Source organism: Synchiropus splendidus, chromosome 15 (assembly GCF_027744825.2).
Source record: "Synchiropus splendidus isolate RoL2022-P1 chromosome 15, RoL_Sspl_1.0, whole genome shotgun sequence".
Taxonomy (NCBI): domain Eukaryota; kingdom Metazoa; phylum Chordata; class Actinopteri; order Syngnathiformes; family Callionymidae; genus Synchiropus; species Synchiropus splendidus.
Window position 1 is genome coordinate 12555306 of NC_071348.1, and position 26919 is coordinate 12582224.

Sequence of the window (26919 nt, forward strand, 5' to 3'; positions counted from 1 at the left end):
TTGCGTCAAGCTAAAAAATAGTTACTGAACTGCGTAGTGTGTCACATCCTACGAACAACATGGCTCTTGTTTTCACTACCCTTTGAATGCTGTAGGTGACGGTTTTCTCTTTCATAGTCAACTGTTGTAGTGGTTAGCATAGCTAATGGTGACATTCCATTTCCATTTAAAAGCCACGAATGGGCAGACTTTTAGCTTGCTCGCTCAAACAGCAACCCATGCTCACTTCCAGTGGCAAAGACACCAAAGGCAGGCTTCAGGGTTGCATGTTGATGCGTTTTATTGAAGCACAGCGCTAGTGTGACACGTAAAAATAAAGACGGCGGTTAGGACTAGCTTAGCGATGGGATGGCGCCCCATTCATTATTTGTGTAATGATGTATCAGTCGCTATTTAAAGCCTGTCACAGTGACTTGGTGACTCTGCACCGTCACTATGGAGAAGATCCACATAAGATGTTAGAAATAGCAACTGACCACCAATATGATTCAGTGAAGAGAGCTTCCGTACGTCTGCCCCCCTGTTCATGCCTGCTTCTCCTCGCACAATCCACTGGAAAACGTCTTTTTAATCCACTGAAACGCCTATGTGTTTGCATCAACTGACTTTCTGGTCTGTACTCAAAAGTCCACTTCCTTAACGTTAATATATTGCGCCATGGGAGTGAGGATGGGTTGGTTCAAGACTTGAAACGGAAAGAAAAAAATGTATTGAAAGATCCAAATTCAATTCATGCTCCTTTATTTAAATCCTAATGAGGTCCACGAGGATGAGTAGGGATTCTTATTACTTTATGTTTCAATATAAAGTAGTCACATGACTGCGTTTCTCCTTATTCTATCGGATCGTCTTTGATCCAAGTCCTTCAATGTCTTGCTTTTTCCCCAGATTGTCACTCAGAAATTTCGGACATCTACAACGTGCATTTTTTTAAAAAGAAACATTTAGGACTGAGTACCGAAAGCAAATGTCGTGCTTGTGTTTACCAGGCCCACTGCTCCCGGGAGAGGTGACATACTTGAGTTGTGCCACAAATCAATCTTGCGTGGCTCTCTGGTCCGTGGGGAGCTGCTTTTTAAAGAAATTCTCTATTGCCTGACATCAAGTAAACCACCAGGAGCTTGTGATTCCAGGTCAAAACATGCAGTGGGGAAAGGGTCATGTCAGTCAGCTGCCAAATCTTTAGTTAGCCGCGCTGTGCTCCGGCTTAAAAACCTGATGTGCGGTTATTGATTATTCCTCTTTCCTCCGCAGGCTTGAGTTGTTTATCTTTTCTCAATAGTGACATCCGTCTGAATGTCTTTGGATGGAAAATGAGCTGTGTCTTTGCTCTTGAAGCCTGAGTCACTTTGAGGTCTTTTTACTTTCTAATGAGATGGGTGCACGGCTGGGGGGGGGTCAAATTTAACCCCTGCACTTGTTCTGCCATGTGTTTAACATACGCATCCCTCCTTCCATCCCTCCCTGCCTCGCTTTCTCACTCTAACGGTCGCCCTAACAACCACTTCAGCTTAGCTCTTCCTCTAATCGCTGTGGCAACTGTTATAGAGCTGGGTATCCATGGCAACACCCTGTCTCAATTCCTTGATCAAGGACGGAGGAGGGTTTAAATGGTGCGCACACATTAACTGAATGGATGGCTGACACACATGCACATGCAGGAGCGGATACCTCACTGCAGGTTCTGTGGAATCATGCTTCAAAACGCCTCAACTACGAAGACGATCATTATCATTCTGTGCTTTCAGTAATGTGATGTATCCGTTTAGACTGATTCATTCTCTCTATGGCCCTCCTAATAATAATAATGATCATGTCTAGCAATATAAACCACATGTTTATTAGGGATTTTGTTTACCAGAATCTCATATTCACATGAAAATATTCTCATCTTTTACTCCATGACTGCCACCGACGTAGTTATTCTGTGGCCTTATGTTGCTTATATAGAGCGAATATTTATGGAGAATTTTTCAGAAGCATCATTTTGTGAAACTTGTTCAGTCAGTCACCTCAAACGCAGCTCAATGAAGCGGTTCTGAAGATACAGTATGACCTATGTACATGTTTGAAATTACATGGATTTCAGTTTGACTCACTGCACATTGGTGCCACACATGGTCATGTAGTCCATATGGAGAAACTTGGTTGATTTAACAGATGGGCAAACAGTCATGTTTAACAACCCTCCATCTGAATGTCACAACATTGAGCGTCCAACGTCGTCCTAACTCCGTCACATGGCACCACAAAGACATCAGCTGCATGACGATAGTCATGGCATCAAACCCAGAGCATGATGGGCGTCTTGACACCCTGCAGCCCCGGAGGAGGGGGGTGACACTCTTCCCCGACATCTGACACATCAGCTTCACGCAGCACTGACACTTCTGCTCTGCTACCCTTCTGACATTCACACACACTCCGTCGGATTCTTTCTCATGCAAACAAAAGTATAAACAGGTGCACCACCGAGACACCTGTATGTTATCCGGCGGCTGTTTTACACTCACGTGCGCACATCTGGTTCCAGGTGTCCACGTGACTCTTTTTGAACCGCTGTCGAAAGCTATTTCCTCTTGTTTGGAGTTGACAGGTTCGTGACTGGAAGTGGCAACCATGTGTGAAACTGGAACATGATTGATTGTGTTTTTAAAGAACATTTGGTTAATATAGAGCTGTGCGTGCTCTTACCATAGTACTCAACCACACTTTTCAATTCATTTTTGTCACTGAATAAGGTGGAAAAAGGGATTTTGAGTATCAATTTACATCTTCTGGAGAAAGCAGAGCCCCGTTTGGAAGACCTCAGCTATACTCACAAGAGATTTGCATTTGGATCTTTAAGGGCCAACATTTCAAAACAATATTTACTGAAGAGAAAACAACCCTCCTTAGCACATGCCTGAATTTATTTTCCAGCCATCACTAACGCCTACACCTGCCTTGTCAAAGTGGCACTTTAAAAGGTAGAAATCATGTTCAAAGGTTCTTCGAGCGTCACAATCCATAAACTCTGAAGCACATTGTGAGTTGGCTTGCACTAGAGATGTATTATGTATCTAAAGCTCCGGTGGGTCACACAAAATGACTGGGTTTTGTCCCTGCTGTGGGGAAATTTATATGATCTTTAGAAACTGTAAATGGCAAATGAACAACGTCAAATAATCTAAAAATCACAATCAAAAAACGTGATATAAGATGGCTTTTACCCCAACCATGGTGCATTACACTATGACATGTATCAGTCATTTTGACCTCAGTCACATGTATTTAAGTAGTGGAAATGAAGTGATAAATAATACTGCAAAAAAATTGAGTCATTTAGATGTCAAAATAGGTTTCAGCAGGCAATGCTCAGTATTTTTTAATGATTTACATTTTCATTATCTCTAGGCCATGACAGAGAGTTATAAAAGATGATGCATTATTTTAGCAAAATTAATAAGGCGTCTGCTTGCTCCCACATTATGAAAAGGAACTTAAGTAAAGTGCATCGTCCCCACTTTGGTTTGGACACGTCCCAGAATCCATTATTCAAGCTGGGAAAAACAGATCTTTAGTAGTCAGCAATGAAGCTGAAAGGTAGCTGAGAATTCATATGCAAAATGTCTACTGTAAATGAAGTGTTCCAGAACTATTAATGCACATAAATTTCAACAGCATGCAAAAGAAATGTGCCTCCTAAATCGCTGCTGGATATTGGCAATCACAGGCTTTTAACGCTTCACATCTTTTTTGGGTATGTCCCTGAGGTCCAAATCCCTTAAAAATATTCCCATGATTTATGTTTTATTAAGCATGTTTGCTTGCTGGAAGCATTTGGGAATCATTAAATAGCATTAAGGCAACAACAGATATGGAGGTAGTCATTTATTTTCCAACCAAATGTTTTAAAACATGGGCTCCATTATTGTGATGAAAATTCACAATGAATTAAGCAGAAAGAAGAACTAGCTAATTATGTTCTTCAAGTGTATTTCTGTATTTTATTGGGTATTTTGTATTTATATATATTATCAAGTTCACTTTCTTTGAGCATCATGCGGCTCTCTAAACTTTCCCGATGTCCTTGAGTAAATGCATGGCGGCTATTTATCCTTTTAGAGACGTGAGCCTGTTAGCGATAGAAATATAATTTAATAACGCTGACATTTAACTGACATTTAACTGATTTGAGAAATGGCGAGAAGGAGAAGGAGGACAGAGGCTGCAAGGGTAAAATTATCAGTTGTGTAGCCGACAGTTGGCTTACTTTCAAGCCGATATTCAAGGTCTTGTGCTTCAGTATATTAAATTCTTTAAAGTTGAAAAGTCAAAAATGATCCCATCACTTTGAAAAATGTAAGTTATATGGTTATCCATGTATGTAGCCGAGAACATCTTCAATTAACCCTTTAAAAATGTGTGTGAGTAGTATTTTATCTGCCTAAACATCTCTTATGTCCGTGTCTGTTAGTTCATTAGCATTAGCATTAGCATAACAACTAATTTTCTTTCACATTTTCTTGTTAATGATCAAGAAATTCAGAACTGATTGCATGACCCACATTTCGATGAGCCAACTTAATAAACATTAATTTGGGACCTCGGACAGCACCTCTGAAAAAAAGAGAATTATTAATATTTATTGTCACACATGGACAGTTTAAGTGCTGTGTTGCGCAGACTAGGGATCTGCCACGTCAATGTGTCGTAAGCATGAAGCGTTATGTCAATTAAAGACACTAAGTGATGCAACAGCAAAGACCAACTGTTGCCTCTTCATTGACACAAATGCCTGATCTGACATCAAAGGAGCGTCCAGTTGCATTAATTCATTGCTGTCTCGTCATTTACGATATAAACATTCACACTCTGGTAATACTCTGAAATAACACACGTGCCACTTCAACAGTCAACTTTCCTGTCTGTACTAAACCAAAATAATAGATGAGATGAAAGGCGCTGAGGGCTATGTGAGATTCGATCAAGGGCTTCATTAAGCCAGACTTGACTGCACTCTGGTTTCCTCCTACACGCCAATGTAAGTGACTTACATTAACCTTGGAGGAAACTACTGTATAATTACTTAATAGAGCTATTCCCCATCAGGTTTTCAAAAGCAGTAATGGTTTATTCCGATTGTTCTTGATTTTGAATGTCAAATATTGAACAAAATGTCTTCCTACTATTAGGCTTTTGTCTGCTCTACAAAATGCTCTGCAAAATGTTGTCTTTCAATCTTTGACCTCCTGAAGTCTGTTTATGTTCGTTTTTATTGTTTGAAATTGTACTGAAATTGTAGGAAATGTTTTTTTCTGGCTTGAGATGTACCGCTCAATGTGACTGACACGATTCAAGCGACAAAAGCAACTGTTTTACACTTGAAGTCAAGTACAGCCGCAATTCCTTGTCTCACTACAGTATGGGAGTGGCGGATGCAGCATGTTTGGAGTGACAGTGTTGCACCTGCACGTGGAGGGGAACAATTCAATGGACTTTCACTTTAGATAAAGGGTTGCCTTTCCAATTGTGATGTTTCGGTCACTTTTTGTATCTCATCTGGAGCGGCGGGGGCAAGTCGCTCTGTTGCGTGGGAACTGGCCAGTAGCCCAACAAATATCACCAAATAGTGTTTGTTGTGAATTTGCAGTAGTAGTGTGGTTGTTGGAAAATGTGTTTTTGGAAAATGTTGAAATGTTGATGATTCCCGGATGGGCAATATGGTCAGAAAAGTTATCCCGATAACGATAATTATCACTATAAATGCATTTTAATTCTATTCCATGTGTTGGACACTACAGTCTCACTTGAAACTGTTTTTGAAACTTATCAGTAGAGTGTGTCTCCAACATCGTTATTTGGTTATGTTTAAATATAACTAAGAAATTCAATGTTTCACATCTCTGGTAGAACCTGGACCTGAACCTGTGTCTGCCAGCTTTATTTAGGGGTTAAATAGAGCCGTCTGTCTGCTGCATCTCATGTCTCTTAACAGTTGACTTGAACTATGGGGCAGTCTGGACACAATTCCAAGATGCTATTGAAGAAATATGAGAAATAATGTGAATAAATAATCATTTATTTATATTCTATTCTCGAAAACATCATACAAATTGTCAGTCCTTTGTCTTGTGTGATGAAACATCTTTTCACAATTCTCTCTCCTAAAATGGTTGTTTTTCATTACCTTATTGAAGATTTCACTAATACTTTAACCGCTTTAGAATTTGTTGATGGTCCCTAATTGATGCAGGGTCGTAGCATTAGTGCTGCTTGAGAGAGTGTGTCCGCGACGTGGAAGAGGACGCTGTCGCCAATACGGTGCGATGTCTGTCCAATATCCAACTATTTACACCAGGGTGTTTTGTAGAGGAGCCAGCGCAGTGGGAGACCTGCATATGTTGAGGCAGAGAAGCTATGAGGACCACTCCATCTAATAAAATAAACAGGGACTCAGTGTCGACCGGTGTCATCATCATAGATTCCCTGTATTAAAAATAAATTGAAAACTACGATCGTGAACCAAAGCCCACCACACTCTCCACAACTGTCACACACCAGTGTCGGCTGTCAAACACTGCAGAGCTGCAGAGTGCGGTGCAGCGTCGCGGACTCGTCGTGTTCACGTGTGCAAGTCCAAAGCAGTGAGTGTGTCACGTGTTTATCGAATTTATTGTGAGATGCAGAACTGTCATCGTGGAGATTGTGTTTGACGATATATCGTGTACGATAAGTTATCGCCCATCCATAGTGCTCGCGATGGCACAGCTGTGGGTCCATGGTGACATGAGAATCTGTTCATTTCAATCAAATTCAGTGAAATTCTTGGGAATTTTGGTGTGAATTATCATCTGTGTGGATACATTTTTTGACGGATTTATGACGCCAACAACTCAAACTCACTCCTACTCTGCGTGTGTTGTGCGAGCGAGTTATGGAACATTACTGCCTCCTGCTGTCCCATCAATTATATATAGGTCAAGGTGACTACCAAATCTAATGTATTTAAAGTATTTAAACACAGGAAGTGATTCTTTCCCACTGACTGTTTGCTATTGTGCTTTATTTTTCCTGTGTAGGTGCCGGTCCTCCAGCCGATCGAACAGTGGTTATTGAGGAGTATAGGTATTTGTCTCAGAAGCTCTTTGCCGCCGTGTCTGTCTTCGCCGGTCTCGGCATCCTGCTCGGCATTGTGTGTCTGACCTTCAACATCTATAATGGCAACGTGCGGTAAGCAGCACCAACAACCCACCTGAATAAAGCCTTCCCTTCTTCCACATTCGCTGCACATAGAATTCGATCAATGCCAGCTCATTAATTACTTTATCTGTTGTGTTTTAAGAGCGTGTTTAGTAGAAATGACTCACATTTCTACCTTGTGTCTCTGCGAGATGAAAAATAACTTGAGAATAATCATGGAAATGAGCGTGTGTTTGCAGCAAGGTCATTTATTTGTAGTGAGTTTCCAAAGGAGGAAATTAGTGGTGGAATTAAATGAGTTTTCAGATATTAAAGCGAGGCGGCACTGGCGTGAAGGTCACCTTTTAGAGGAGCCACGCAGTTCTGAAAATTTGACATGTGAATAGAAGTGACACGGTGTAACAACCCTGCAGCTGCTCCAGCAGAGCCGATCATTTATGTGGTCGCACTCCGACTGTGAGATTTTGTAGAATGTGATAGTGGGAGAGGCAGACAGGGAAAAAAATAGCCTAACTTCAGCTCTGCAGAGCTCCGTACCCCTTCAGAGGTTAATATTCATGTTGAAAGGCTGTTTAGCGGTGTACGATGTGATGTTTGGATTCCGACTGCTGGTTTTTCTTTGTCACAGTCTGTAGCCAGCAGTCTCTGCAAAATGCAAATCAGCTGACTCGTAAAAAATGCCATTGATCCAAGGATTTCTAAGCTTAATGGATGTCGGTGAACTCACCGCAGCGTATCTCCGGATTCTTTCAAACATGCTGTTTTTATGTTTGACCTGGTGAGAGTGATTTTAAGTCCTGTAATTCTATAAGCTCTTTCACTTTTGATCATATTTCAGACGCAGTCTCACCAAAGGCCAGACTCAGTAGCCAAAACACAATGAGTCAAAGAAAAAGTATTCAAAAACTAGTTGCTGCTTATGAGAGGCATGAATGCACAATCAATTGCACGTAGAGAAATGAACAACACAACACAGTTGAAAATGTTCTCTCCCATAACGCTGCGTAAATTATTCAGGCTCTTTGTAAACATTACTTATACTAAGGGCACTTATTTTGGATTTTAGTTCTGTCAAATATATTGCTGGTATTTGCAATACCTTACCTAAAACAATGTTCATTCGCTCATTTTCTTTCAGTGACTCACATTGACCACACATAATTTGAGTGTCTCTCGACTCTCTTCCCCTTGAAATTTGCTTCTCTGCTTCTGTTAGTTCAACCAAATCCCAGTCCTTCAGCACCAATCCAAGCCAAAATATAGTTCCATATGGCCTGCATTATAATTGTGCAATGTCTGTCATTGATGTACTGCTGGCAAAATAGCATTCCCTTCACTCATCTTGAATTTTGGTTCAAATATTTTTGCTGTGTTGCATGAAAGCAGAGCAGCTTGTTCTAAGCAGTTGATCAGTATCAGAATCAGCTTTGTTGCCATGGTCAGTGAGGATCCACCAACTAGGAAAATGCTTTGGAATAATGTGCAAAAATAAAATAAAATAAAATAACAAGGGCAGAGGGACAAAAATGTTGGTGTCTATTGTGTTCAATTGCCACAAAAGTTTTGTGTGGAAAAATGAGTTCACATAACAGAGCAGAGGGCAGAGTGGACAGGGTCAAAAAGGTTAAAAAAAAGTAAAAATAAATAATTTCTCTGCTGCCCACCACTAGTGTGCTGCATGCAAACAGTAACATGTCACATGGTAGATTAGAACTGAGATCAGTGTTCAACACCCAAATATCAGGAAATAAATAATTGAGAGGGCTACGTTGACTGAAAATACGACTGTGATTCATCCCCTACAGACCTAAACTCTTTTACTCACCCTGCCCAGTTGGGGGGCGGTATTGTTAAACAAACTACAATGACTTGTCTGGCAACGTCGACATGATCCACTTGACTCTAAGGGCTGTAACTAACCTGTCTTTTCATAGCAGCTACTGACTAGTCGGTATATATGGGTTGGCAAACACGTCTGAATGTAGTGTTGTAGAATAGAATATATATAAATATAATTGAAAAAATGTATGTGAAGTGTTGAACAACCAAGTGCATTGACACTGAGGCTACAACCTAGTGACAATGCACTTGGTTGTCCATCTGTCATGGCAGCAACACAGTGGGCTCATGGATAGTAAGAAAGGCTGATCCTTTATAGTTTGCCAAATCCTGTTCCACTAGTGTCATCATTTGCTTGCATCAAGTTTCCTCCCACAAAACGTTTTCGACACCTGCTGGGACCGAATCCACCTCCCTGTGAGGACTGAAGTCAGGTTCATTTCTGCGCACATCTAAGATTTTTGAGCCTGAGAGTCTTTGATCCGAGCTCGAGTCCGCAGCGTGAAAACCCCCTTGGTTAGTGGGTGATCTAGTTTAACCTCTGCAGTGGGGTTTAAAAGGCCTCCTGAGAACTTAGCATATCCAACCTCTGTTTAAACTTTGAACACGTGTTTAGGAAGCAGCCATATGCAAGTACAAGATAACAGGGTTTATGTTAAATGTCGGGCCTTTTCAAACACAGTTCTGCGTTACAAGATAAGAATTCAGCACCTCTCTTCAGAATTCCTCCTGCAGTCATCTGAAGTCTTTCTTTTTTTTTTTTTTGGACTGGAGCAGGGCCACTGTGCGCGTCTTAGTACTTTGTATGCAAAAAGTGTGAGTTTGTTAAAGTGCGGTAAATAACCTGTCATGGCCTTGGGGGGCGACGCTGAGGCAGGTCAGCTGGATGAAAGAAGAGGATGCATCCGGAACGAGAGGAGAGATCTGGCTGATGACGTCTTTGAATTATTCAGTCAATGATTCCAGGATGTTGGTGTGTGGCAAATTAACAATGAGATCCAAATCACTTTAATTATGTATCTATGATTGTATAGTGTTGACTTTGGTGTAATTATACTGTAATTGCCTCTCTGAATCTTCCCTTCCTCTTCAGCGTATCAGCGCAATTATCTGATCAACATTTTGATAAGTGTTGTGGTTTAAAATGTTATTATGTCACGGATCCTGATGGCTGAAACTTCAGCTCAAAATGAAGAATACGCTGCAGCTAGAGGAGGTTCCAAAATGCTTTGGCGTGCTGAAGTGGGAGCGAAGAAGAGGGCATATAGTTGATGGCTAAAAATAAAGGATGTGTTATTGTCAAGCAACAACATAACGTGCCCCAGCAGCAGACAAACATGAGCGGCCAACTTACACTCACTGCCAGTCATGAAGCAGGTCTAACATCCACAGTCAAATACTGGATCTGTAGAGCCCAGGGTGTTTCTCAAGCACAGGTTGTAGAGAGGTGGTTGAGGTCATGGGGGGATTTGAAAGAGAAGTTTCTGCAGCCGAGTTCAAGCCTCAGATATCCGCTTGATTTTGATTTGAAGTGCGATTGAAAAGGACGACACCAAGGTTGTGGAGCCAGAGGGAGGGAGAGACGTCATTAAATATATCTCCAAATGCCTGACGCAGCGTTTGGGGGCCACAACCATGAGCCGTTTCATTGCTGATTCATTTCAGTAAATAAACTGACATCAAGGCTTCATGATGCTCTCAATTATGGAGCGGCAGAGGACTGGGATGATTTGGGATTGTTATAAATCTGCCGTAAGATGGAGGCCGCAGTGGCAGATGCAAGGTTTAAGCCTTGACTGAGTTTTGGGGACAAGTGGCTAACAATAAACAGCTGGTGAATCAGGAGAAAGTGGAAAAAGGAGCAACAATTTTGAGGTTTGGTGTGAGGCAGCAGATGGTTCAGAGGCATTAAATTTTAACTAGTGGTGGGACTTTAACAAGTTCATTACGATTAGTTAATTACAACATTATTACGATTAATGAATTACTACCAAAAATTGATTCAATTTAATTGAACAGTTTGCGCTCCAGACAACGGGGAACCTTTGTAAGTGCAACAGTTCCTGGTCCACTGATCACACTTGATGCACAAGACACGTGGCAGCTAGGATGATAACAACAACAACAAACATGGAGGAATCATCCCTGAACCAAAGCAAACAACAAGCATCTGTTTGCTTTGTTTTTCACTACACAATGGCCAGGGTTTCCACTAATCTGAATGTACTTGAAATTCTTATAAAATTGAAACTTTTTATACAAATATTTTCAAGATATTAAAAGAGCTTTAGTTGAAATGAGGTGATATAAAATCTTGAATATAGCCACCATTGTGGTTTATTGTGCTCGTGTGAAACTGATACAAAATAAACAATATTTTGATGTTTGAATGTATGTATATATTCAGTAATATAACAAATTCATTCACATTGAAAAATGTGACTTGTTGTGGCAAGTATTCTTATACCATTAAACTACGATTAATTAATAAATATTAACAGATGATCAGTCCGGAGCAGCGGTGAAAGACAACAGAGCGATCTTCTTGCTACAGATATGACTATCGTGTTCTGGCACGGAATTAATAGTGTGTCTGCTATGTGTCTGTAGATTATTTCAGATCAACAAACTTCACCAGAAAGATGACACAAACTGACGCTCTCCTATCTTGATGCGAATTAAGCACCTTGCTTGTGATAGTTGACAAACAGTGGAGGCTGAGAACTTTCCTTCTTTCTTCATCCAAGCACAAAGAACAGTCCTGTTTCTGCCATTACACTTGCTCTTGACATATGCAGTTATTTATCCCAATAATCTAGGTTAGCCCTAATCCTATATCAAGTCTGGACTTGTTGCTAAATCTCTGTAATCTAAGCAGCATTTTGTCCAGCATTTGCGTGAGCATGTGCACAGCTCGGCGAGGACAGAAGGAGCCAGTGTTAACTAGGTTTCTTCCTCTTAAAGACAAGTGACAGGCACTTCTTACATGCTGACCCTGCTCATTCTATCGTGGCCATTCGGGATGCAGTCAGCCAAGGAACGCTGATGGGAGCTGACGAAGTACTGACAAAGCCAAAATACAGTCTGCGTGTTGGTAAAATATCTCAACAAACGGATAGACAGATTTCAATGGAATTTTCTGGAAGTAATGAACATTTGGCAGTGATCACTCTTTTCATTACCATTTAAATTCACTGTAAAACAGTTTTTTTTTTCAGTTTCTATTTATTTTATTTGTTTTCTCTATTTTATTCCCCTATAGCTAATAATAATAAGAGTAATAATAGTAAAATGGTGAAATGTTGAATTCAATTACTTTTTGTATTTTCTCTTAAAAAAAATAAATAATAAATAAGTAATTACGAACATATCAAAGGTACATTCTCTTCTTGCCTCGCGCAGAATTCACCATATATAATGTGGCACTGTAGAGACTGCTCACTTTCTTCCTCACTTCTGCTATGTGTGTTGCACAAGCGAGTTCTGCATCATGACTGCCTCCTCCTGACTCATTGAGTGTATTGTCAGCAACAACATTCCAAGGACTACAAAAAGTTTTGAGTTATATTATTACAGGCAAATAATCTCAGGTTAAAACCCATATGCACACATGTGTACCTGATTTATCTATACTTGTGGGGATATACTTCTGAAAACATTTTGAGGATGAAAACTTCAAAATAACTACAACAATATAAATGAGGTTTAGAGTTAAGAGTCATAGTTAGGTTTAGGGTGAGAGGCTGAAAGTCAATGAAATGTCCCCACAACGACAGTGGTGCAAGTGTGTGTGTCTGTAGGTGTCTATAAATGTATATTTTTTCGCAAAATTGTCCGGTTGAGAACGGAAAATGTCCAAACAACTCCCACTTTTTTGACCGTCAGCTCTCACGTTTATGAATACACACCTACAGATGGACGTATATTGAATGGACGGGGCCAGACTTCGTCGAGGGAATACATTTTATTACCATATGCTCATTTATTTGCCGCCCAGCATCTCTTATGTGCATCTGAGATGCGCAGTATTCCAACTGCCAGAATGCCTGTGAGAGGAGAGCTAACCGAAAAGTTGTTGGTTTTTTTTCAACATGCTATAAAAATGGAACGGCATCAGATGTTATATAATGATCTGGATGCAGGAACGCAGGCGTCGTCTGAAAAAGCATTTCGCCGTTTTGGCGATTTGGCACCTGAGGGAGGCACAATCAGCTCAGGATTAATCAAATAAAGGAAGGAAGTGAGTCAGACATCTGAGGATGAACGTGGAAATAGAAGGCAAGAAATAATTACCAACACCCCTGGTGGGAGAATCACAAGCTTGTCTCGTCGTCCAAATCAGGTCCGCCAATACGTTCCTTTTACCCTCCACATTTCAAAGTCACATTCTGCCATGGTGAAGAGTTAAACTCCTGATCAAAGGACAAGAGAGGCGAGACATTTCAATTTGAAGGCTTTTAATCTGTGAAATGAAACATTTTGAGGTCAGAACAAAAGTGTTGATTGTTTTTCTAACTGAACTGTATTCTGTCGCTGCAGCTACATCCAGAACTCCCAGCCCTACCTGAACAACATGACAGCGGTGGGCTGCATGATGGCTCTGGCTGCAGTGTTCCCGCTGGGCATCGATGGTCACCACGTCCACAGATCACAGTTCCCTGTTGTCTGCCAGGTAATTGCGAAAACAGCCGGAGGTCCTGGCAGACATTCATTGTCTGGAAAAGATTTAAAGTCAGCGGCACCACAAAGACCTTTGGTATCAGTAGCAGGCTGCTGGATAGAAGCTGATTCGTTCAGCCCTGGCGATGCAACCACCTATTATTGTGTCTTCTTGGGTGTTCGAGGTTTTTATGGTGATCAATAATAAGTCATGGATGGAGGCACTTTTACAGGTTTTAGACAAGGTTTATGGATGCCCTGCAGTTGTTGGCTGTAACTTCAGCTCGCCTGCTTCTGATCTCCTGCCTTGCATTTGTGACGTTAGATGCACTGAATGATGTTTGACATGAGAAATTGAATCACAATTTACCACTATTTATTTATGATTTATAATTCACAACTTAGTGGTTTTAAATGTACTGCAATTTTCAAAAGTTAGTGAATTTAGTGCTTGTAACTTTTATCTATCAATGTGAGGTGTTTTCGTGTGCCATACAACATCAGTGCTTTAAAATGCAGCATTTTACCCTGTGAGGAATGAAAGCTTTTCATTCATGTTCGTGTTTGTGGTGTTGCTGATAAATGCCTGAAGAAGTCTGGATTCAGGCTCAATCAACGTGACCGTGGTGAATACGTCTCCCGTGATTTACTGTCCAGATTCAGTGCAATCGTTTTTATTTCAACTTTGATTTATCATATTTATTTCACGGTACCGGATCTCAGCGCTATTGTCTGCCACAAATGTGACAGAACGTGCCACGCCTGTCGGTTTGAATAAAATCCCTCCATTTTCCGAAATTGTTTACAGCAAACAGATCTTTAGGTGATTTGTCATTTCCTTCTGGGGAGAGATGAGACCGGTAGACCATTTAACCATCTATTTTAATGTGGCTGAAGCGGCTGACAGCATCTTTAGCGCACATATATGATGTGCGGTAAACACCTCTGATGCGGAAGGAGGAATGAAGATTGAATATCTTAAAAAAATGTGGATGCCGAATGTAAAGAGAAGAGGAAAATTATGAAGAGTCATTATTTACTTATTTATTTTCAACCGGTCAACTCCCTGTAGAGGTATTTCAGTGAGCAGGTCGCCGAGGGAAAGAGAAGTTTAAATATCCATAATGAAAGGATTTCTCGTAACAAATAAGTGGCTGAAATTGAATAATTGAATGAATGAATAAATGATGCGTGAACGCTTTAGGGTATGCAGAACCACGGCCGTGAGATTCTGTGTGCCAGAATAGCTGAGACAATGTGGTCTCCGGCTTTAATAAGGAGTGGGAGTTCTCTGTCAGCCATCTTTGTGTTGTGTAGGTGAGACAGAGAATTTCCATTTCTGTCGCCACTCTCGTTCGCAGCCAGTTGTTCTCTCCAATGCTTTGTTCTATCTGTCTCTCTTACCTCTGACTCGCAGCTTGTGACCTTTACTTTACTGTCTTCCATTCTCCTTCATCCATCCCATCACCTCGGTTCTCCTGCTGCCTCTCTTCATCCATCTCTTTCCACCCACCTCTCTTTACAGTTTCGCCTCTGGCTCCTCGGTCTCGGCTTCAGTCTGGCGTATGGCAGCATGTTCACCAAGATTTGGTGGGTCCACACCCTCTTCACAAAGAAGGATGAGAAGAAAGAGAAGAAGAAGGTAGGAGGGGAGAGAGGGCTGGACAGAGAGCAGCAGCCACGGCACGATAACCCTCTCAGCAGTCTCAGGAGAGCTAAAATAAAGGACGGAGGAAGCCACACGGCCTGTGTGCCGCTGGCTGATAAAAAGTTTGCAGGCTTCCTAGTAACATAAGCTTCTGAGAGGCCGACTTGGCATCATCCCTCACTCTGACTGCAGAGATACACACTGACACAGATACACAGCTACATTTCTAAATTTGATACAAGCAGGTTTTAGACTCCAAACCCCGATAACGTCACCAGCTTTATTTATTTGCTGAGAGAGGTTTGTAGTCATGCAGATTAAGATAGAAGATCCTGGAGCCTGAAAGATCCTGTGGGAAATTCTAAGACCATATCAGTGGAATAACAGATTAAGCTATTTATGAAATATTTATGAATATGTATGAGTATTAGCACTCTATGAGGAAATCCAACCTTGTGGGGTTTATTACTTGAGCCACTGCACAACGAATCGGGTCGACTTTCAACTCGCCACTTGTCCACAGAAGGGCACGGCGCCAGAGAGCCTCTGTTCGACAGCGTGGAGAAACTTTCCCGGAATTTAAAAGGCAGAGCCAACGCTTTTCACATGGAATTTCACGCAACTTAAGTGACGAGGCGCCAAAAACTGTGCAAAATGTTTCCATTTTATTTCGCTGTTTAAGTCACCGCACAGCTGATTTCGGAGGCTCTGGAAATAAGCCAACGTAGTCAAAGGGCGAAGATTTAGAAAGGAAGAGGAGGAGGGGTGACTTGGGAGAAGTTGAGAAGCTCCTTAGCTTTTGAAGCGTGACTGTTTGATTCAGTTAAGCTAACCCAAATAAATAAGTCATTTGTCATGTCACAAAGTGCCAATTTATAAACCGCCTTCATCTCCTTGTGTCTCATATATGATCAGGTGAAACGCACAAATAGTTGGCCTGAAGGCACGCACACAAATGCTACTACTACTGCTCCCAAAATACTTAGACTACTTAGACTGTCTAGGTATTTTAGGAGCAGAAGCACACACACTGAGGAATGCAATCTGTGCTCACTCACCCGGAAATGGCAAGGACACCTGTTGTGCTATTTGTCTGGGTTGTTTGTCTGTGTTTGTGGACCTGCCTGTGATGACCTTGGATAGTGATGTCGCGTCTGTGTGTTCTCAAACTCTCGCAGCAGCACTTGGAGCCATGGAAACTCTACGCCACAGTCGGAGTGTTGCTGGCTATCGACTTCCTGTCTCTCATGATCTGGCAGATTGTGGACCCTCTGCACATAACTGTGGAGGTAAAGCATGAGGCGCAACTGAGATCTCTGAATTGTGTGTTTTGCTTACTGTCTTTTACTTACAATGTGGTCAAACATGAACTAGAGAGACACTGAGGAATACTGAGTCAGTGCTGTACTATGTGTCTCTTACTAGTAGCTTCAAGCAATTTCCTATTACAGCGCATTTAGTGTCCGTGGTCACTTTACTTCAGTGATTCAATTATATGTTGAATTTTTTGCTGTTGGTCATGTGACCTTTGCACAGTGGGGGAAAATTGGTTCATTTATAGACAAAGCTGCTGAACGCCACAAAAATCAAATCACTTCTGACTGCCAAAACATCCCTGAAAGTTTAATTTGTGTATTCTGGCTAGAAACGCAGTAACAGAAGCCTAATACACCACACTGCGATTGGCGGAAGAAATGTACGACACAAATGAATGTACGACAGACTGTGGCGCCCAAACAGTCATGTGATTACTTTTAATGGATTGATGGCACTGGGATTAAAGTGGAGCGGCTGCTGGAATAATTCAAAAACAATTTGGCTTCATTATATTGAGTGATTCATATCAGGAAAAAAGGTGTATGCTTCATGGCACTTCATCAAGAGCAACAGCTGTTAATCGAAAGAAAAGTCATCGTATCGAGACGTCAAGGACATTGCTGTTTAACTTCTTGGATTATCAGCCGCCAGCCTTCTGTCTTTAAGAATATCCTTTTTCGTTCATCGTTTTGTAGCTTTCCAAGTAATATACTTATAAATATTAAGTGTTATATTTCAGACAAACTAATGTTCCCTCTACCCTTTAAAATTACAAATATGAACTGAAAACCAATTCTGTATTCATGTTGAATCCCCTATAACCCTATGTTGGGCGCCAACCGTGTCAAACATGCAGGATGAGAGTCAGGCAGGAAAACAGGACTTTTCCCTTATATGGTAAAATATTCCATGCTGTTGTACAAGTAACATCCGACTTACGACCTGCTTGACTTACATCCACCTGTACTTACGACTATGGCCAGCAGATGCTTTTTTTCTTTTTTTTAAATTCAGTGTTTGGCAACACGTGCGACAGTTAGGGCAGCACAGTATCCCAGCATCTCACTCTCACACAGCCATCTACCACTACAGTAGCACCTATAACCCTCGTGTCGACTATTTTGAATGGCATTCCACTTACGTCCAATCCTTCTTACGACTGGTTGGTCGGATCCGATCCTGGTCGTAAGTCGGATGTTACCTGTACTTCTGAAAATAATTTATAAATAATTTGGTTATTGTAGAAATCTTCACTTTTCTCCACCACATTGCTGTGATATGTAGCGAAGGTTAACGTTTTTCTCTTGCTCATCTTTGCAAATGATTTTGTTAGTCAAGTTACAATAAAGTGGCTGATGAGAATGAAAATGACTACATATTTGTTTTCATGTCAGTAATAGTCTGCGATTGTGTAAACCCCAAATCAACAGGAGGTTTGACAACTCTCGTAGTTTGACACCCAAATGAATGAATCACTGCGGTTGTTCTGATCGGCCCGGTTGTTTACCACCAGCGTACAAGATCATCTTCTGCTCTTCTTCATGACAGGAGCAATAAATCACATTCTAGACGTACAATGAAATTGCCTGTCATAATTCAGTTTTACAATTCCCTCCATTCTCTTTCACAGCCTTCTTCCTTCACCCTCCCCTTCCCTCCATCTGCTCCTGGTAACATTATTGACGTTGTAAACACTACCACTTGGACGAGCATGAGCAGACTTGCCCATGAAGGTCAAACTGATCACATTTTATAAGCCAAGTCTTCCCACTGTTTCCACTCGTACCCCAGTCAGTGTGTCTTTTTGGCACATATTGTGGTTTCAGTCACTATTTTATTTACACCGTCCCACATATTTGGTTAGTTTGTCTTCTGCAGTCTCAGTTTTAAACACACTCAGCATACATCTCTGGCACACTGTCACTTTTCCTCGTCACTGTTTGAAGCAGTTTCGACACTAACACCTCTCATGTTGGCTAATCCCTTATTGATGATCCTGAGATTGCGAAACTTCCAGACACTATTCGGAGGAACTGTAGCTTTGCTCTGCTGTTAAATCCAGCACCTCTGCTGTGACAGACCAGATTTCACTCGTGTCAAAAGTTACTCCTGAGCCGCAGGTGGGCAATTACATTTCTGGAGGTGCCACATACTTGAACTGTTGCGAGGGGCCAAAAGAAAAGAGGGTATTAACAAGTGTAATTATGTTTAGCTTGTTTGTTTTTATTATATATATATATATATATATATATATATATATATATATATATATATATATATATATATATATATATATATATTTTATAAAATAAATCTTTTCTTTCCATTTTTATCTCTGTTTCTTTTGAGAGGAAAACAAATACCATCAAAAAACAACAAATGAGAAGAAGGAAAAAGAAGAAATATTCAGTCAACATCAATAACTTCAATTTTGTGGTTTTACTCTGACCTCATGAGGGCCACATAAATACAGTATAAATAAGAGAGGCCCCCAGGTTGCACCTTGCCCTGGTCTATGTCCACAAAAAATTGTGAGATTAGAAACAAAAAAGTGACCCAGAGATTGAATGATGATAGTAAGTGTTGCTTCGCATGGCTTAAGTCTCACAGGAAAGAAAAGCCCTGGCGTGAACACGTGTTGTAAATATGTAGAATAGGTGATGCTCATCATCTCAGGTTGCCTTTTCAGTATTCATGCCACAAGTCAAAAAGGTTTCTTGTCTATTTTTGCCACTTACACTGTTATTCCGCTGTCAAAAACCCTAATAAAGATATTGACATTTTATAACAATCCCACTGCCATACAATCAAAATAAACCCAGGAGGCCTGCATATAATAGTAGTCATAAAAGAGTTGAAGCTTCTGCTAAGCCTTTTTACGCTTTGTATGTTAATGTCATAACAGTAAAGTAACCTAAATATGTAAATGTTCCGTGAACTTCTCAACTGCATGTTGTGACAGGAGTAAATCAGACACAAGTAAACAGCAGCCAACGTTTTATTAAATTTCATAAGAACGATCAACATATTAAACATGTATAAACATACAAATGAGGCTTGAGAAAATCTGATTTGGTCTTGCTCGTGGCGGTTCCAAGCGTCGTGCCCCGTATTGAATGTCTGAGGATTCAAGATATCATTATTAGGCCGAATCTCCATAGAACTAAAATCCAGCGGCAAAACTAATATGGGTTTTAAAATATCTATTTCATATGTATCTGATGGGATTTCTGATTTGTTGGAAAGACCTGTTTACCCGAGAGGATCAGTCGCTGCGGCTTATTCTCACTGTGTATTTTGCTTCTCTTTCCAGCGTGCTGGTGTCGTATTTTGACTGATCTTTCTTATTCTCTGTTTCTTCATCCTTTTATTTCCTCTTCATCTGCCACATTTGTAGAAGTTCACCAGGGAGGCCCCTAAAGTCGATTTGGATGTCCTCATTCAGCCCCTGCTGGAGCACTGCAGCTCAGAGAAGATGAACACTTGGCTCGGTATCTGTCCCTCTTCTTTCTTAACCTCCTCGTGTTGCAGTCAGTCTTTTAATCAGTCATTTCCAGGCTCGTATTTTTACACATGTCAATGGCGCTCAGTCTGAATGAAGCACTTCTCAAATCTCGGCCCCCTCATCTTCTGATTCTTCTTTCCGCTTTCTCCCCCTTTTGCTTGCCTTTGTCGTCCCACGCAGGACTTCTCTCCGCCGTTCTCAGTTGTCTTTCATTGCCTGACAGCTCCTATGAAAATATAATGGCACTGAAATTCAAATAATGTGGGTCACAAACTGGGCCACTGCCCCACAGCACTTCCCTTTTTTGAAGGGAGAAAAGATGGCGCTTTGATATCAGGCGATGTAGAGAAACAATGGACAGTCTGGAGAAATCCTGGACTCAGTCAAACATTCTCTTTCTTCAGTCCCTTTTATTCTCTTTATTCACAACTCGCTGACCATTGCCGTCTGTCTCTCTGTCTGTTTCTTGGTTCAATGTCTGGCTACCTGTACATGTATTTATTCAGATTTCCATTCAATCCGTTATCTATTTTCATCACTCTTTTATGTATGGAAGTGAAAAGGTTCAGTCTGATAAAAAAAGGTCAATACTATTCACATTTACCTTCACATCAAACCTGATGGTGGCTCCTCAGAGACTGGTTAGTTCAGGGTCTATATAATTCTAACTGTCTGGAAATTAACTGAAGGAATTTATTAAAATGATATGATGAATCTGAATCTTCTTGTTCCAAGTCCAAAAGTTCACAGTGATTCAGAACCCTCAAATAATCAACTGAAACCACTGAAAACGTCTTCATTAAAGTGTTTGCATTTCTCATAGTTTGGAGGGTTACATAAAGAGAAGAAGAAGAATGTTTAAAAAAAAGAAAATGAGGAGATTTGAAAGAGCTCACTGACTCAGACCGACTTATATATATCCTCGGGGCAAAATCTTTGCTCAGCCTCGGGCCTGGACAGCAGATGACATATTCTTTGTGGCTTTAAAGTCTCTGGCTTTTCTCCACACGGTGTCAGAAGCTGTGGCATATTCGTTTGTAATGTTATCTCATTTATGAATTTGGGTTATTCAAAGTCAAAATAAGTGTACTAGAACGTTTCTAAATTAGGAAGTGGAGCCGATGACCAATGTGAGTGTGAGAGGCTTAGGTTTCCCTTGGGAACCCCGTCTCCACTCTCTTCTTCACCTCACTGTGTCTCAGTTTAAATGATTTCACTCTTCACGACACAAAACCCTGACTAAAGAGCTTTTCATTTTTTTTTTTTAAATTTTGAAATGTCATTAGCAAATTTCTGTGTTATTCATCTGGAAATGATTTTGAACCAATAAAGACATTCAATTATTTTACGTCAGGAAGAGAAATTACGTTCTGAATTCTTTTCGATTCATGCCAAAGCATGAAATGAATTCAATCCCGTCCCTCCAGAGATCAGACTCACACGGTCTCTAGCGGTCTGTAATCTGGTCTTCCCTCAGTCCGAGCTCGCTTTGTTCCCCTCTCGGTTTTTAAACTTGTCCTGAGTGGAAAAGCTTCGGCGACGACTCCGGTGCTAATCGATGTTTGTTCATTTGAGCAATCAGATCTTCGGTTCTGCTAAATTAAAGCAACCAACAAACGGAACCGCCTTTAAATGGACCGTGTGCTGTTTGTGCCGCATCACTTTAATTGTCACCTTGTTTGCTTCGCTGGCGTAGCTTCAGCCTCAACCCGCCGTCTCATTTGGGCTCTCTGGCTTCCTGTAGGTGTCGTCTACGGCTACAAGGGTCTGCTGCTGTTGCTGGGCATATTTCTGGCTTACGAAACCAAGTCTGTGTCCACAGAGAAGATCAATGACCACCGGGCCGTGGGGATGGCTATTTACAACGTGGCTGTGAGTTCAACAAAGAAGCAACACTGTCACTGTCTCTCTCGCTCATGTCTCTGCTGCCTTATGAATAATGCAAACTTGCAGTTAGCACAATGTGTACTCTCCTGCTGATGTTTCCAATTTAGGGCCTTGACGGGCAACTGTCCAGCAATATAATTTCATCTGCGCGCGCCTCTCATAAAAGTTCACATTTAGATGAATGCTCCTTTAATACTTCTGTGATGTGCTGGAGTGGATATACCACTAACACGACAAGGCATCACAGCAGCTGCTGTTTGAGAGTGTAATTGACTTCTAGATAAATAGGTTTCGCTGTATGGACGCACTTTAGATTATGTGCGGTGCTTTGGATTGTAGTTCCATTTTAAAGCCAGATGAATATAAATCTTTTCACGCGTTTCACTCCTGATGCAAGGTGCAGCTGTGAAAAGCCTGCGTTTTGTGTCGACATCAGCTTTATGAACGACACAGGCTTTGTCTTGTTAAGTGCACGGTGAAGTCAAAAGTCTCACTACTATCAAAAACAAGCTGTTAGTTGGAATGAATCCTAAAGAAAGGTTTGGTAGTTGCACCTGAAATGCATGACTAATATTAATGCACACACAGCTCAGGAGGAATAAACCCAAGGTGGGCCCCGGGTCCCTCATGGGGTCTGTGCGAAGCTCTACCCCTGGACACACACTGAACAGTCAGGGTTTTTCCGTGCAAAGCGCTGAGTCTGTCCGGAATATGGTGAGGTGGCATCATCACTTCTCTCAATCATCCAACACCAGGGCACATTTAAAGAGACTGAGGTCCTAAGGTCGAAGGTTTTTTTTTTGTGTGCATTTATCATGGGTTCAAATCAGGGCTTGGACTTTAACTCGTTCATTTTGATAAATATGTTGATAGACGCACCTTTAAGAAACTTCAGGTAAGTGTGTGTATAGATATTATTCATTCTGTCATTCTGGTGTCAAATATTGAAATGCGATTAATTGAATTAATTCCATTTGAAACCTCTAAAAAGTAAAACGCAGGGAACGTACCTCGATGTCGCCACGTAAGTCAGCTCCTATTGATGCATCCATTCGGCACAGGTAAACAGCTTCAGTATCTGACACCGGCTGTTTGATTTTTTAAAAAGTTCTTTTTGTAAATGTTTACAGCTTGATTCTTACAAAGCAAATTGTTAAATCACGGCATGTTGGGAGAGGAATGGGTTGGGGCCGGGGCTTTGGACGCCCTCTTCAGTGAAGAAATGCCGACCCAGTCACGACGACCGCATCACTCAATGTAATATATGCCAAAACAATGCTGTGCTGTGTGGCTCTAGAACTATACTGAGAGTAAGTGATAGCCTGCTGCGGTGAGGAACAATGATGAGGCACAAAACTCTCCAGACTCCCAGAGCATGATCACATCTGCCAAACACAAGATATGTGACACTCAAATACTAGCTTTCTAGCATTCAATTACATTACATTACATCAAACAAAAACAACGCTTGTATTTGTCTTGGACTGCCGTTGTTGTTATTAGTAAACTTGGACAGTTTTTAAATTTAGGTATCTAGTTATGATGGATCTGTGGCTTAGTTAATAATGTGATTTTTTCCATTAAAACACATATGTGCACTCATATATCATCTTAGAATATGTTGTGTGGATACATTTTTTTATATATATATATTTGAAGATTTTATTTTACTTTACTAGTAGTGATTTTTGCCACAGATTCCTCATGTATTCATTAGCCTCTGTGGAAAAATTAAATAATGGAGCTCACAATAAGTATCCTGTTTAATCATAATTACTCGCAAATGTATCACACTTTTTTATCTGCACTAAATGTAACTTAAAGGAACACATTATCAACCAAGAATTTGATTTGCGATTAATCCGCTTTAGTGCATTTAAACAACATTAAAAATGATTATGTATTTCCAGCCCTAATAAGAATATTTTCCATATAAGTCTCTTTTTATTCATGCCACTTTCTTGCCTGCCTCCTTCCAAATATAATACACATTAAAGACTATTTGTTTTGACTACAAAGGTCTGAAGGACGACTGAGCTCCTCAGTGTCACCTATAGGCGAGTTGTTTTCCCAGGGGAGTCGTGTCCGTCTACTTCAATTTGAAATGCTAGACAGCTAGCTACTAACGTTCCAGACAATAACAAGACAACTGTCAATCTCTTTAATAGGCACTTGTCACCTTCCACTGATGTCACCCCGTGTGATGTCTTCGTCTGAGCTGCATTTGTAAATGTATCTGCCAGTAATTGACTTTGTCCTGAGAACGCGCTGAGGAGACTCTGAATTCATTCTAAATCACACACCATTTGTTTTTAATACACTCCGTTCTATAGGGCGAAGTGGAGTATCACATTGGGATCTGGCATAAATGTAACTGAAGACAGATATAAGTATTCAAGCACACGGCGCAGTGTCCTACTCCGCCTCATGTTGCTGTTAAAGGTGTTTGCATCATGGTGACTGCGTGCAGCTGTGTGCATTTGGGGTCAGGTCAGTTGTGTGACTCGCACTGAGTTGTCATCATGGTCTCTGCCCCCACATTGATACATGGATGGAACTTGTTTTTTGGATAGTTGTCACATGTAAACCCAAAATACATGTTGACAGGTACAAGTTTTTGTCTTACACAGTGTCACTGCAGAAAAAGGCCACACTGTAATGTGATATATGGATGTTTCCAGCGGAGCAGTGATTGACAGCCGCTGTATATCCTCCTCCTGGTTGTAAGACTGCAGTCAAAATGGCAACCATGGGGAGCAGTACAATGCGAGTCGATCTCCAGGGGCCAGCTGCAGCCCATCAGAGTAATTCAAGAACCATATGGGGAGAGAACAGTTGGTGTGTGGTCCAAGTTAATTTGGAAGTTAATTCATTCGTCTTTAGTCGGAGTTTTCCCTCCCACACTCCAGTCCTGGAGCCTCTGGTGACATCACCACATTACGCAGGCTAACTCAGGTGCTATCCAACTGTGGTGAAGTGCTATCCAACTGTGGTGAAGAATAATGAAGAGGCAGGACACACCGGAGAAGCAGAGGCTTGGAGTATACAAGCTTACCCGATGAGAGAATCCTCATGTCTGGGGTGTCTTTAGAGGGTAGTTGTCAGGAATATTGGCTCTGAAAATGGTCGCGGCTGACAAGCCTCAATGTGTCGAGTCAAGGGTGATGTGGAAGCGATCTGACAGAGAAGCATGGAAGATCTCAGGCTTCTTCTTGGTGCTGAGGCTGAACTTTTACTCTGCATATTTGTGGGGTCTCTGACAGGTTAAAAAAATCAATTAATATTTATCTATTTTGTGTGGCCTCCTTTATGCCGAGCTTGACTCAAACTAGTCATCTGAGCTGCGCGTCATCTGTGACTCAAGTCTTCCAACTTTCCCTACCGCAGTCAATGGCTGGAAATTGTGCCCACTTTGACTCTAAAGCTCCCCAGTAAATGTAGCCATCAGTTATAAATATTTTGCAGGGTTAACAGCACATGAATCATCTCCAACAGAAGCGTCTCGGATGCACTCCACTCCAAAGTAGCTGTTATTACGCTCACTTTAGCCACTCGAGACAAATACTTTATCGCCCGGCTTGGGGTTGCACCTTTTTTCAGTTATTTAATTGTATGAAAGTGGCACTAATTGTACGCTCTGGCATGTTTATTTCATCATGAATCTAAAAGCGGTGTGGAATTAAATGCCTCTATGTCGTGTTATAAAATATGCACATTGGAGTTTTATGATGATGTCAATAGTTAATGCCGTCTGTTCGGGGGCCTCCTTCCTCTTTGCGTCGCTGCGAGCTGCCGGCCCTGATGAGATGACAATGCGGTTATTGTTGCCACTTCACTCATGACTTTTTAATGCTGTTTTCACATGGGAGCCCTCCCCGGAATGATAAACAGATGCCTAATGCGTTTATGGATGTGCTTTCCCTCCCCTCTCTCTCTCCCACTCTCCTTTATTCACCTCTCTTGTTTCTCACTCGCTGTTCCATAACGTCGTCTTTACATCCTCCTACTTTCTTCTCCCGCAGGTTTTGTGCCTGATTACGGCGCCGGTGACGATGATCCTGTCTTCGCAGCAGGACGCCTCATTCGCCTTCGCCTCTCTCGCAGTCGTCTTCTCAGCCTACATCACGCTGGTGGTGCTTTTCGTCCCCAAGGTGCTCAGACTTCACTCTTTAAGAACTGCAACACCCTATTGACTGTTACACCATCGTTGCAATGAAAAGTTGAAGCCACTGTGGACTAAACAAAAAGCCATAGCATCCTCAGCTCTCACAAAACAGTTCGAATATCCCACCCTCGATCTCGATGAACTCTTAAACTTCTTCTTCTTTTCTTAGTTTTCCTTACTTTAAAAAAGGGAATTTCAATGGCATTTTCAGGAAATACTCTGGTAAAAAGAACTGATGATAACATTCTGGTCGTGCTCTGGAATAAAATCCGGACCGCCTCTCTGTAGGGAGCGCGCCTCAGGGCTTTCTTCTTCACTCCATTTATGTGCAAGCCAGTTCTGGAAGGCTACTGCCACCTGCTGTCACATTAAGCTTTCTGCTATCGAGGGCATTTCTAATGCTAAAAAGTGTATTGAATGAACTGTGTAGCTGTAATGTTGTAACTTTTTTTAAGTGTCTCTCTCTTAAGTGTGAAATTATGCTATATATTACTTTAATTTCAGAGTTATAATTTTTTATCATTATATTTCTAGGGACTAAGCTCTTGTAACAATGCAACAAATTCTGCTCTGCTCCTGCAGGAATATTTCATTAAATTAATATTTTTAATAAGGACTGGAAATTCTACATATTATTTATTTAATTACAGACAAAAAAAAGACAATATAAAGTTATAAAATCTCCAGTTAAATAGGCTTGTTCGAGTGCCTCTC

At 41.2% G+C, this 26919-nt stretch overlaps 1 protein-coding gene across 3 annotated transcripts in view; it reads left to right on the forward strand.

Moving 5' to 3' along the window:
* The window catches only part of gabbr1a (gamma-aminobutyric acid (GABA) B receptor, 1a), a 98505-nt gene that overhangs the window by 64176 nt on the left and 7410 nt on the right, over nucleotides 1-26919 (forward strand). For 2 of the 3 annotated variants that reach the window (XM_053887227.1, XM_053887229.1), the window contains exons 16-22: nucleotides 7065-7215; nucleotides 13564-13696; nucleotides 15209-15325; nucleotides 16510-16620; nucleotides 20046-20139; nucleotides 21898-22025; nucleotides 26063-26191. In XM_053887227.1, coding sequence (XP_053743202.1) covers nucleotides 7065-7215; nucleotides 13564-13696; nucleotides 15209-15325; nucleotides 16510-16620; nucleotides 20046-20139; nucleotides 21898-22025; nucleotides 26063-26191 — 863 coding nt within the window. The remainder of the gene's footprint in view (nucleotides 1-7064; nucleotides 7216-13563; nucleotides 13697-15208; nucleotides 15326-16509; nucleotides 16621-20045; nucleotides 20140-21897; nucleotides 22026-26062; nucleotides 26192-26919) is intronic. The other variant, XM_053887228.1, reaches the window with a different exon arrangement.